The sequence below is a fragment of the Callithrix jacchus genome, chromosome 10, assembly GCF_049354715.1.
Source record: "Callithrix jacchus isolate 240 chromosome 10, calJac240_pri, whole genome shotgun sequence".
NCBI classification, from domain to species: domain Eukaryota; kingdom Metazoa; phylum Chordata; class Mammalia; order Primates; family Cebidae; genus Callithrix; species Callithrix jacchus.
The window spans coordinates 64,776,130-64,788,441 of record NC_133511.1 but is presented as its reverse complement, the minus strand read 5'-3'; the positions used below and the strand labels follow the sequence as shown (position 1 = coordinate 64,788,441).

General features: G+C 57.2%; 1 protein-coding gene and 1 long non-coding RNA gene across 4 annotated transcripts in view; one reads left to right on the top strand and one right to left on the bottom strand.

Annotated features, from left to right (window-relative positions):
- The window catches only part of WNT11 (Wnt family member 11), a 23,748-nt gene extending 20,553 nt beyond the window's left edge, over nucleotides 1-3,195 (bottom strand). The window contains exon 1 of one of the 3 annotated variants that reach the window (XM_054241904.2): nucleotides 766-3,195. In XM_054241904.2, the coding sequence (XP_054097879.2) occupies nucleotides 766-974 (209 nt within the window). In that variant the 5' untranslated portion in view covers nucleotides 975-3,195. The remainder of the gene's footprint in view (nucleotides 1-765) is intronic. The other 2 variants (XM_035265384.3, XM_035265386.3) reach the window with 2 other exon arrangements.
- LOC103796169 (uncharacterized) overlaps nucleotides 1,467-12,312 on the top strand; it is a 19,884-nt gene continuing 9,038 nt past the window's right edge. The window contains exons 1-2 of the long non-coding RNA XR_004731231.3: nucleotides 1,467-2,965; nucleotides 3,016-11,707. This is a non-coding gene — a long non-coding RNA (uncharacterized LOC103796169). The remainder of the gene's footprint in view (nucleotides 2,966-3,015; nucleotides 11,708-12,312) is intronic.

The window sequence follows — 12,312 nt, the reverse complement described above, 5'->3', positions numbered from 1 at the left end:
GGGCGAGGCAGCAGAGTCGGGGCCCCGGAGCTGGGCTTATCCCGGCAACGTGGATTATTAGTTATTAGGGCCTCGGCAATTCTCCTTCCCAACTGTGCCTCAGTTTACCTCCTCGGTACGCTGGGGCAATTCCGGCACAATTCAGCTTTTACAAAACGTTCCCTAACAAGATCGCATCTGCTCCTCCCAGCACCCCGTGAGATAGGCACTATCACTCCAAATCCGTCTTTAGCCGCCCCACTTTGGAGGGTGGGGGTGGGGCGTACGAGCCGGGACTGGGCGGCCCCGCCTCGGGGAAGCAGGGAAGCTCTCGGGACTGGCGCGGTGCTGCCTCTGGCCTCCAGGCGGCGCCCTCGGGCCGCGGAGGAGCCGTTGCCCCGCCCGCCCGCAGGCCGCGGAGCCGCTTTCTCCGCTTTTTCTCTCCTTCACTTCATTCTCACCTCATTAACTCCCTTCCCAGCTTCTCCCAAATTTACCAACACCTGGCGTTCGCCCGGTGTCAGAAACAGCCCCATTCCCTCTCCCCTCAGGAGGAGCAGAGACAAAGAGATTCCTTTCTAAAGGTTTGGGGAGTTGGCAAAGGAGGCGCCCACCGTAGTGGGGGGGCTGGGGCGGAACAGGGGCGTTCTCATCTGGCTCTGTGAGCTTGGGCAAGCCCTGAGCCACCCCAGCCTCGCTGTCCCCTTCTATAAGAACGAGGAGCGGGGTTTCACCGTGCGTCCTTCGAGGTCCCCGCCTCCCTGCAGCCTGCGGGGCTCAGCGCACCTCTGCTGTTTGCATCGCGACGCCACCTGCGTGGCGCGTTCCTGCGCCTGGGCCGTCAGCGCGCACAGAGGGGAAGCCCCACGGTTTTCTGGAGCCTGCCGGCAAAACCCACAGGAAGACGAGTTGAAGCCTGGATCGCACAGTTCTTTTCCTCCGCACAGCCCCGCAGCTAGCGCCCAGCTCAGGGGGGAAATAAAAACTCCAGTCATCGTCTTCCCCCCTCCTAAAGTGCGCCCCCCTCAAGGCACCCGGCATTCCTGGGTGGGGAGGGGGCAGAGGCTGCACGTGGACGGAGGCGCTCCGACTCACAGTAGGGGATCCATGTTCAGCCTAGTTCCCCAGGGAGAGGAGTCGCCGCCTAGGTCGCACGGAGGACGGGGACCCAGGCCTCCAGCCCCTCCCACCTCTTTGGGAGCAGCCTAGGCTGTCCCAGGCCTCTGCCTTCGCCGCCCCAGCTCGTGGCGCGGGGAGGCAGCGCCTGGCCCGAGCCTCTGGGTCCTGACGGACTGTTGCTGTCCCTTGTACGAACGACCCGGACAGCCGCGCGGGCCGCGGGGTCACCCTCCGCCTGAGACCGCGGATCAGGGTGCACTCGCCTCCCGAAGCCCCCAGCCCGCCAGGGGGCGCTAAGCCGGGCATCGAGGGGGCTATCGCGGCTGCCTCCCGCGTCTCGGGCTGGGGGCACGTCCCCTCCTCTTCCTGGGCCCCCGCATCCTCGTCTGGGGATGGGATGAGGTGTCCAGGGAGTGCCCCCTGGATCCTGGTTGTTCTATAGGACACTTGCGGTGGGCCGCCCTGACCTGCCCTACCCCTTGCTTGGGGCCTTGAGCGTAGCGGGCCCCACCAGGCGCAGAGCCTTTGGAGAGCGATCGGTCCCCTCCTCGAAGCTGGCCCGAGCTACCCTGCCTGCAGCGGGCCCGGAGAGGCGGCCGCCTGGGCTGTGCACAGGCGGGCACCGCGAGTGCCGCACCTCAGTCCCGATCCACCAACAGGTGGTCATAGGCCTGGGCTGTGGAGGGCTCTGGAAAGCCTGCCGCTGTGACCAGGCCAAGCCGGCCGGGACTTGAGGGACCTCCCCTATCCCGACGCTCTGCGGGCACCGTGAGCCAAGGTCGATTGTCCGCGCGGCGCGCAAGGTCCGCACGGGCAGGTTCCGAAGCCTCCAGTCGCGCAGCTCACGGAGCGGACCCTGCCAACCAGAGACACCGAGCGACGGCTTCAAGGTTACCTGCGGGGCGGGGCGAGGCCGGGCTGGCCACCCGACTTTGACCCAAGCCTCGAGGCTTTCGAGAGACGCCTGCTCGGCTGCGGGCGCGGCGCGAGGTCACCCGGGTTGTTTTGGAAGTGGGAAGAATGGGTGGGGGGCACTCGGGATCCCTCCCGCTAACCCCCTGGAGCCGGACCCTGAGCGCCCAGGGCCAAGAGGGACACCGAGGCACTTCAGCCCCAGGGGCGGGAGGCGTGGAGTTCGTGCGCTAGCTCAGCCAGATGTTCCGGGCGGTTCCAGATGTGCCGCGGGGCCGGCGACCGGACTCTCCTCCTCCCCAGCCCCAGCCTGGAGCTCAGGTCAGTAAATAAACTCTGTCCTCCTCCTCCCCCCTCTGCCTTTGGGACCTGTTCTCAAAGCTAGGCGTTCACCCCCATCCTCAATCTGGTAGGCGCTGCCGCATTTCTCTGCCTTTTTTGCCACCCTCTCCCACACACACCCCCACCCCCACCACCACATGCACCCTCTGCCCCGGGATCCAACTGTCCCACCCTGGAGGTGGCTCTGGCAGGACCTGGTCCGCGGGCAGACTGGGAAGGTGGGGGTCGGCTGGGGTGCAGGGGAAGGATATGGGGGACTGGCTGGGAAAGTTTGAGGAGGGCCGCAGGAACTGCACAACCCACCCCTGTCCCGCGCGTCTCCCTAAAGCTCGCGTCGCCTGGCTCCCGCGGCTGCGCTCCGCAAGGGGGAACTCCTCGCAGTGCTGGGAAGAGAGGTATGGAGGAGCGCTTGGTGTGCTTACCCAGGAGTGGGTGCCCTAGGGGGTCGTGGCGGGTGCGAGAAGCGTCGTCCCCCTCGGACTCCGGCGCTCCCAGCCCTAGCGGGTCCCTGCTGAGCGGCTGCCCTTTGCCCGCGACCACTGCTCACCTCCCGGGGAGCTCGCCAGGCGTGTCCTGCTTGCCCTGGTGCCCCGGCCTGCCCAGGGAGCGGCGAGCGCGGTTTCCAGCGGGCCCCGGAGCACTCCGGCTGGGCGAGCGGCGAAGGCGCCCTCTTCTGAAGCGGCGCGAGAAGGACGCCGGGGATCCTAGCAAGCGGCGGCCGGCTCAGGACACGCGCGGACTCAGGCGCGGATTCCGGCTGCCCTCGGCTGCGCTCAGTTCCTGGGGCCTGCGCTCGCCGCTTGCCGCTCGCCGGAGCTCTCCTCCTCGCCGGGCGCGATCTCTGGCGCCGGCCTCCGAAACTGCTTTATAAGGCGCCGGCGGCCGCTTTGATCCGCCCACGTCAGCGCGCCGCAACCCCACCGGGTGGCCCTGGCCGCGCACGGGGGACGGGGGCGGGGTCCCCGCGGACGCCACTGACCTGCGGCGCTCGCCGCTCCAGAGAACTTTGCACTCTGTCGAGTTACAAAGGGGGACTCGCTCACTACAGCTGGTGTTTACTAAGCGTGCGTGCTGCGTGCCTGGGACACGCGTGGGGCCCGGGTAAGGCCATTCTCGAATCGTCGCAGCAACTAGGCAAGGAGCCTCAACCCGCCAGAGGGAAGTCAGACTTGGGTCTCAGTCATGGAGCCGGCATCCTTAGTTGTTGGTCCCGCAGCGTGATTACTGTAGGCGTCGGAGTTCCCGAAACTTGCCTTTGCGTGCTAGTCCTGGCCATCTCTTCAAGCCTCTGGTTCCAGTCGTGGAAAACGAATCAACGATCCTGCGGGAGAAAGAGACACGAGGACTCGGCGCTGCAAAGCCCGCTGCTGTAAACCTTAGGTGTGGAGCCGGGTAGCTTTCCAGCCACTGGGGTGACTGCTGGGGACTGTTCTGGACACACGGAAGCGGGAGCAGAGGAGGACAGGGTTTCGGAAGCCAAAGGAGCTTAGAGAGGCGCCTCCTGCACGGCATAGCCTGAGCGCGTGGTGCTTCTGGAACCACTTCTTCCCTCGCTTGGTCTTCCCTGACCAGACCAGCTGCTTACCCCGCAGCACCACTATGATTTTCAGCTGCCCATCGCGTGCTATCAGTTCATTCGTGTCTCCCCCTCCTTCTAGGGACCTCAATCCCAGGACGTTCTCAAGGATAACTAGTTCATTAGCAGAAAGGGAAATGGAAACTAGTGCGGACACGGAGCCTGTCTCAGGTCCCCCAAAATGCCTGACATTCTTTTCCCCATTCCTTGCAGCTGCACATGAAATGGCGCTCCTAGGCTTCCCCACACCCAGCCACAGCTACCTCCACATACAACACAAACATCTGGGCCCACAGTGCCCACAGCAGCCTCCCAGCCACACCAGTACTCCCACACAGCCAGTCTTCACATACAGGCTGGGGCATATCACCCCACAGATGGTTACTGAGACACTTGGGAGATACCAGAACACATCATCTGCCCTCACACACAGTAGCACAGAGGTTCAAAATGGCTGCACACACATCATGAAGGGAGGCAGCACACAGACCACCTGTGCCCAAAGAGTTCATGGGCAAACATGCATGAGCTTCCATGAACACACAGCTCCCAAGTGTACAACGCCAAACATGTACTCCTGCATACAATCACAGGAATAGCCTTTGGAACATATGCTGGGACACCCCCATCTCTTATCCCAGACCACTGGGGCAATCCGATCAAAAAAGCAGTAGAGGCCAGGTGTGGTGGCTTACACCTGTAATCCCAGAACTTTGGGAGGCCGATGTGGGTGGATCACAAGGTCAGGAGTTTGAGACCAGCCTGGCCAACATGGTGAAACCCTGTCTCTACTAAAGATACAAAAAATTAGCCGGGTATGGCAGCGGGCACCTGTAATCTCAGCTACTCCGGAGGCTGAGGCAGGAGAATCACTTGAACCTGGGAGGTGGAGGTTGCAGTAAGCCGAGATCGTGCCATTGCACTCCAGCCTGGGCGACTGAGTGAGACTCCATCTCAGAAAAAAGAAAAGAAAAAGCAGTGGAAAGACAGTGGGGCTTGGGGCATTGAGGAAGGGGAGAAGACAGGGGCTATTTCACCTAAGAAGTGTGGGAGGGCAAAGGCCTCTGGGGGTCCAAGAGTGTCCTTAGCTCCCCTCTGGCCACCTCAGAACCATTCCAGGTGGCCTCTGTCTGACTGGGATGCGCACCCCTCTGCTCATTTAAGAGGCTCAGTCAGTTGCCTCTAAACATTTGCAGGAGTCCTCCTGCCAGAAATCTCCTCTGGCTCCCTGCTAGAGTAGAAATGGAAGCAATCTGGAGTCACGTGAACTTGGATTCCAATACAGATTTTGCCCAATTTTATTTTTATTTTATTTTTAGCTGTGTAACCTTGAGCAAGTTGCTTAAATTCCCCAAGACTTAGTTTTCTCATCCACAATATTGGAATAATACAATCCATGGAATCCTTTACATCTCCAAGATCAGGATTAGTATTCCCATTTCGCAGATGTGGAAGCTGAGGCTCAAACAGGAGCTGATATTTGAACCCAGATCTCTCTGGCTCAGTGTCCACTACCACTGGTGGCCCCCAGTGAACAGAAGGGGAAAGTATAGTGACTTTCCATTGTCTTCTGGGGAGTTGAGGGAAGCCAGGAGAACATCCCAGACTCCTGAAGCCCCCCCTGCCTGCTCCTGCCGCCTGCCAGCTACTCAGATGTGTCCTGTGGATCGGGACCCAGGCATCAGCCAGGACTGGAAACCTGCCCTGGGGGTGGGAGCAGGGAGAGAGCTATAAGAAGTAATGCCAAAAGCTTGCATTGAAAGTCAAGGGAGACTTGGGGTGAAGGTCTGCCCCTCCCTGCACCCAAGCCTCCCTATTTGTATAATAAGCAGTACTTGAGAATAATTTTGTTTTCATCCTTAGAACCAACTGACCTTCCCCGCTTCCCTTCTCTTCTACTTCCCTCTGTCCAGTCCTCCTTGAGGGCCACTGTGTATCAGGCCTGTGCTGGCCACCTGGGCTGCAGGCTTCTCTTCATCGGGGACGAGGCCCCATGCCCCTGGCTGTGGACATGGACGTGAATATATTTTTCTTCTCAATCAGCCCAGGCGATTCTGGTGATCTGATCGCCCAGAAATGCTGGGGGCTTCCTGTCAGCTGGCTTCTCGGCCCCTGCCTGACTGCCATTCGCCAGGGGCACACCCCTTCCCCCCACCCCCATCCCTGCACCCGCCCTGCGCAGGAGGCACCCAGGCTGAAAGGACATGGAGGTGAGGGAGGACACACTTCCGTTCGCCATGCTGACCTCTAGTGACCCCTCTGCCCACCTCAACTTCCTTTCCTTGAGGCCAAAGCCTTGATGGAGACGGTGGAGGGCAGTCACCTGTTTCCAGAGGCCCCAGATGGGGGTGCAGGGGAACTGGTTACAGTCCTGAGCCCCATCACTAGTTTGCTGTGTGATGGCAGGTAGTTATTTTGCTGTGTCTGAGCCCCAGTCGCCCATTTGTAAGTGAAGGATTGAACAATATAACCTCTGAGGGCCGCCCACATATCTTGGGGCTCCTGACCAAAGGATGCTATGTGACCACAACCCCAGATGTACCCCAAAGCCTTCTCTGTCTTCCCTAAGCCTGTACCCCTACTCAGACCTCAGCACTTTATCCCTTCCACAACAACAAAGGCTGGTCCGGAGAAAGCGGAAACCAGCCAGTAAAGAGAAGGGTCAAGATCACCCACTCTGGACCATGACTTCGTGGTGTGTGAAGGGGAGCATGGTGGGGCTCACCGCTGTCACCTCGCCAAGGGAATAAAAAGACAGTGACAGCTAGGCATGGTGGCTCACGCCTATAATCCCAGCACTTTGGGAGGCCGAGGGGGGTGGATCACTTGAGGTCAGGAGTTTAAGACCAGCCTGGCCAACATGGTAAAGCCACATCTCTACTAAAAGTACAAAAACTAGCCAGGTGTGGTGGCACACACCTGTAGTCCCAGCTACTTGGGAGACTGAGGCAAGAGAATCGCTTGAACCTGAGAAGCAGAGGTTACAGTGAGCCAAGATGGCACCACTGCACAGCCTGGGTGACAGAGTGAGACTCCGTCTCAAAAAAAAAAAAGAAAGAAAGAAAGAAAGAAAGAAAAAAAGAGCCACAGTGTTTTGTTCCGCTTTTGCTGCATACAGAGTCTGTGTGGCATCATACACAAGCACATACCTCTCCCTCCCATGTCTGCAGGTTGGCTGGGATCTCATGGATCCCAGTCTCCAGGTTGGGTTTGGACCTGCTCCATAGATCACTCCTTCTAGCCTGGAACCAGCACTCCCTGGGCCATGCTTTTCTCACCACCCAGTCAACCAGTGCCATAGGACTAGCCATGAATGGGAATGAAGGAAACCCACAGGTAGTCCCCGTCTCCCGACCCCAGGCCACCTGGTGGATGCTAGCTTCCCAGAGCCAGTTTTTGAGATCCCTCATCCTGGTCCTGGACACATCTCAGAGGAGGGCAGGGCAGGGCGGAGGCCGTCCTCACCATTTCCTATTTCTCATTGGGTACAATGAGACTAAAGGGCACTGTTTCCAGCACCAGGGTGCTTTTAGAAAGGCCTCTCTGAGAAGACACATGAACTGGGGGTCTGAGCAGAGTAGCCCAGCCCAGCTGTTTCTGGTACACCCTGTGAGGCCAGATCTTCCAGGCAAGGCGGGGGGGGGGTGAGGGGACCAAATCGCAGCAGGCCTGTCATCTGAGCACCTGGGCCTGGCCATCAGACTCACTTCCTCCACTTACCCACCGAGGGACTCTGGGGAAGTCACTCAGCCTCTGGGATCCTTAGTTTCATCATCTGCAAAACAGGGAAGCTACGAAACCACCCCTTCTCAGTGTTACTGAGAAAAAACATTAGAAGAAGTCATACTGTTTGAACGAGCACCTACTGTGTGCCAGGCAGTTTCTGTGCCTGTGGACGAGACAGGCACTTCTCTGCAGATGGGCACACTGCCAGGCCTGGCAAGTCATTCCTGCGAGGTCTCTCTTTCAGGTGGTGGGCCTGGCTGCAAACCCCGGGTCTGTGGCTGCTGGAACCTCTGCCCTCTGCCCAGGGTAGGGTATGTCCTCCTCCTCCTCCTCCATTCTGTCAGGGGAGGTATTGTTATTTTACAGGGCTCAGGGAGCAAGCCTGGGGGAGAGACGGGAGGCGTCTTTCCTGGGTGCATGCAACAATATGCCACCCATCATGTCTGCTGAGGGCACCACATCTGAAAGGCTGCTTTCAACTCTCAATTGTTGAATCATGGTGGTGGCTGCTCAGGAGACAATGTTTGTGTTTCTCAGGCCTCTTTCAGCTCCAGGAGAGAAGAAACCCAACCCCATACAGCTTCAACATGAGAAACTGACTGGCTCCCGCAGGAGAAACTGGGGTGGCTAGTGGCCCTACTGCACTCAGGAGGGCTCAGGGCTGGCGCTGGAGCCCTGGGGCCCTGGGCCCCTGGGGACACTATGCTGTCTCAAACTCACTTCTGCTTCTTCCTGCTGTCTTTGAACTCACCTGGGCCTCATTTGTCCCCATTGGGATGCGGCCACCAACAGCCTCAGTTAGAAATTCCAGTCAAATGAGACCTCTGTCTCCTTGGACCTCTGAATCAGTACCAGGGAAGGCAGCTGATTGACCTTGTTTGGGTCATGCGCTCTCCCTTTGATTCACATCTGTTATTGCCACAGGAAAGGGGCTCTGGGCATGGCTGGGAGCAGTGCCTGTCACCAGAAAAGGAAGGATAGGAAGCAGTGGGCCATTTGTGTCTGGACGGCAGTGTCTTCCACGGCTGGGCTTCTGCTTCTCTGGTATGTGTAGAAGTCAGCGACTCTGCACCTGGGAGAAGAGAGGAGGCATTGTCTGAGTTTCACCCCAACACACACACACACACACACACACACACACACACACCCCGTCAGAGACTTACCATGCTCAGTGCCCCCACTGTACACACAGCGAAACTGACATTGAGGGAAGAGAACAATTTGTCGCACATCACTTGGTGAGTGGTGCAGAGACAGAAATCAGGTCTCCTGACATCCAGGCATAAGCCATGCAGTCACTTGTCACTGGTTCTGAACCCTTTCTGAGCAGGCCAGTAAGGCAGCTTTTTAGTGGCACCAATTTCTCCCAGCCCAGAACATAAAGACCCTTTGGAATGTGACTCCATGCAAAGGTGAAGGCTCTGTCCCCACCCCTCCATCTGGGCTGACCTCCTGGCTTGCTGGACTAGTAGATATGGCCTGTGTTCTGCTGCCCAGGACCCGGGGCCTTACAGCGTCTGCCTTCACCCTGTTGGGGCCCAGCCCAGCTGCAAGGTCAGAAGCCCAGGCTGGGGAAGAGAGAGGCCTTGCTGTCTCTGCTGGCCCATCAGTCAGATGCAGCCGCACGAGCGAGCCCAACAAAGTGAGCAGAGCTGCTAGGTCAACCCACAGAAGCAGGAGAATCAATCGTGGCTTTAAGCTACTAAACTTGACATGGTTTGTCATGTAGCAATAGAGACAAGAAGCAGCCAGGCTTAAAGAGTAAAAAAGCTAAAAAAAAGCAATTATTTGTCTAATGTCATTTCAGAATCTTAGAATCTTACAGTTGGGCCACCCCCTCTCATAACCCCGAGGTTCTAGCCACCAGAGCCCCTGTAATGCCTCCACTGATCTGGGGGTGACAAGTGGCCAGCAATGGCTCTGTCATCCGGTGCTATGTCCCCAGTACTGCACCACAGTAATTGCTCCAAAGTTGCCAAATGAATGGAAGAATGTGACCCAGCCTCTGTTTGCATACCCGCAGGGATGGGAGCTCACTCCCTCCAGGATGATGTCTTCCATTATGAATGGCTTTGTCTGAAAGAAGATTCTCCTCCATCTAGAGCAGAGACCTTTGATTCCCTCAGGGGTCCTGGCTATCTTCCTAGGGTCCCCTCTTCTATAGGACAGCCTTGGCACATCACAGTGGTCTCTAGCATTACAAAGCAGCACAACCTCGCTTAATAACAAGTATTTTTAGGTATATGGTGTCCCCGCCACAGACAGAACCCTAAGGGAAGTGCTTCCACCAGGCCCTAAAACAAGCATGGGCTCTGGATCACACAGTTCAGGGTTCTACTCCAACACAACTTCTGCTTGGCCTTGGAAAAGACACTTCATGTTCCTGAGCCTCGGTTTTCTTACCTGAAAAATAGGAGAAGTGAAATTGACTGCCTGGGTTGCTGTGGGGCTTAAAGGGGAGATGATGTATGTAAAATGCTCAGCACGTAATCGGTTCTTGATAAAGGTTAGTTCCTTCTCTGCCAGGTACATAAACAGTTCCAGATGGAGAGCTCATCTGTACTTAGCATTCATGTCTATATAAATAATGTGCAGGTGCGAGAGGAATTGTCAGGTGGCCAGGGAAGGGGTAGGGTGTTCCTAGCAGGGGAGCAGCATAAGCAGAGACAAGAAGAAGTTTGCTTTCAGAGAAGGGTAAGTGGGTGGTTTAGTGCTGCTGGCACGACGAGCATCAGGAAGGAGAATAATGGGAAAGGAAGCCAGGCCCATGCCACAGGGGGGCTTTCAGTGCTGGGCTGGGGAGCTTGGGCTTTGCCAAGGGAGGCATGGATGCAGTCTGAAGAGGGTAGGGTAAGGTCAGGTTGTGGGATTCAAGTCTGGGGTTGGATGGGGAGGTGAGGGCAGATGGAGCTCCTGGGAGCCTATCAGGGGAAATTGGGGTAGCAGCAGGAATGACTTGGGCCAGTGGATGGGAGGGGCAGCCTGGCCACTGGGGCAGCAGCTGAGCCATCTGCATGGGGACACCTGTTGTGAGAAGCAGGGCTCTTTGTCCTCTGGTCTAGCACCTCTGCCCTGCATCTTCAGCACCAAGCCCTGTTGGGAAGAGCACTTTTTCTGTCCTTTTCAATCTAGGAACAGACTGTGAAAGGGAACAGGGGAGAAGACCTGGGCTAGATCTGTAGCCAGAAGGATGCAGGGTAGACCAAAGGGGAACTGACTTACCTGTCTGTCAGAGAAGTCCCTCTCAAGGTCCGCTTGCTAATTTTATTAACCATCCCAGACCTCAAACCAAGCTTTCCAGTTTCCTAAGCCCTGCCACACTTATGGGCAGTCTCCTTTGAGCCTTGCCACTGGCTTGAGGGGGAGGCTGGGCAGAGGGGATTAGCTCTGTTGTTAAGATAGGGAGACCTAGGCCCAGAGAGGGCAAGTGACTTACCCAAGATCACACAGCAAGTGCATGGCAGAGCTAGCCTGGAACCCAGTTCTCCTGCTTCCCACTCATATTCTACTCCCTTTCCACAGCACTGAGGGACAGGCAGGACATTCTCACTTACCTGCTCTGGGTGAAGAGTGAGGAGAACCAGAGAGAGGTTGACAGCCATCAGCAGACAACACTTAACCCAAACTGACAATTTAATTGTGAAAATGTGGACGAGGTATAGTTATGTGCAAGGAAATCCAGACAGTCTGGGACCCTGGGGGACCCTGGCCAGCACCCCAGTTGCCGGGGAAACGGGAGAGGGTTGTGGATGATGTCACTAGATTCCAAGGCTGAGGTCTGGGGGTGGGCTCTCCATCCAGCTCTTTGGGGCTGTGGGCTCTCATCCTCATGTTTAACCCCTTCTCTTACAGATGGGAAACGAGAGCTCCAGGGGGAGGTAGTGACTTGCTCAAGGTCACACAGGGACTCAGTGCCTGAACGATCCTTGTTCAGGGGCCATGTTAATTCATCTAGCCAGGCTGCAGCCCCCTGAGGGCAGGCTGGGGCAGAGTCACCTATGAGTCCCCAAGCCCAGCACAGGACCTTGAGAAGGGTGGATGTTCAACTCTGAGGTAAGGGCTGCTTGATCCCTTTAAAAAACAGGGAGCGTGGGAGGTGACATGCTGACTTGCTAGCAGCCTTAGATGAGCAGGAGCCCTGAGCAGTTTTGCAGAGCAGCTGTCACTGGTTCAGGGATCATTGCATACCCCCAGGGTTGGGGGGAGCTCAGACAGGGGAGGTGCCCAGGTCACCCAGCAGGTTGGGCAGTGCCTGGCTGACCCTGAGTTCAGGACTCCTAGGGGTCAAGTCCCTTCTCATGCCCCACAGATAAAACATCTTTTTTTTTTTGAGACAGAGTCTTACTTTGTTGCCTGGTTTGGAGTACAATGGTGTGATCTCGGCTCACTGCAACCTCTGCCTCCTGGGTTCAAACGATTCTCCTGCCTCAGTCTCCTGAATAGCTGGGATTACAGGTGTGTGCCACCATGCCCGGCTAATTTTTTTTCTTGTATTTTTTAGTAGACACAGGGTTTCTCCGTGTTGATCAGGCTTGTCTTGAACTCCTGACCTTGTGTGTTGCCCACCTCAGCCTCCCAAAGTGCTGGGATTATAGGCATAGCCTAGCCTGACATCCTCTATAATCCTTACCCGGGAGGAGACATCTCTTTCACTGCCA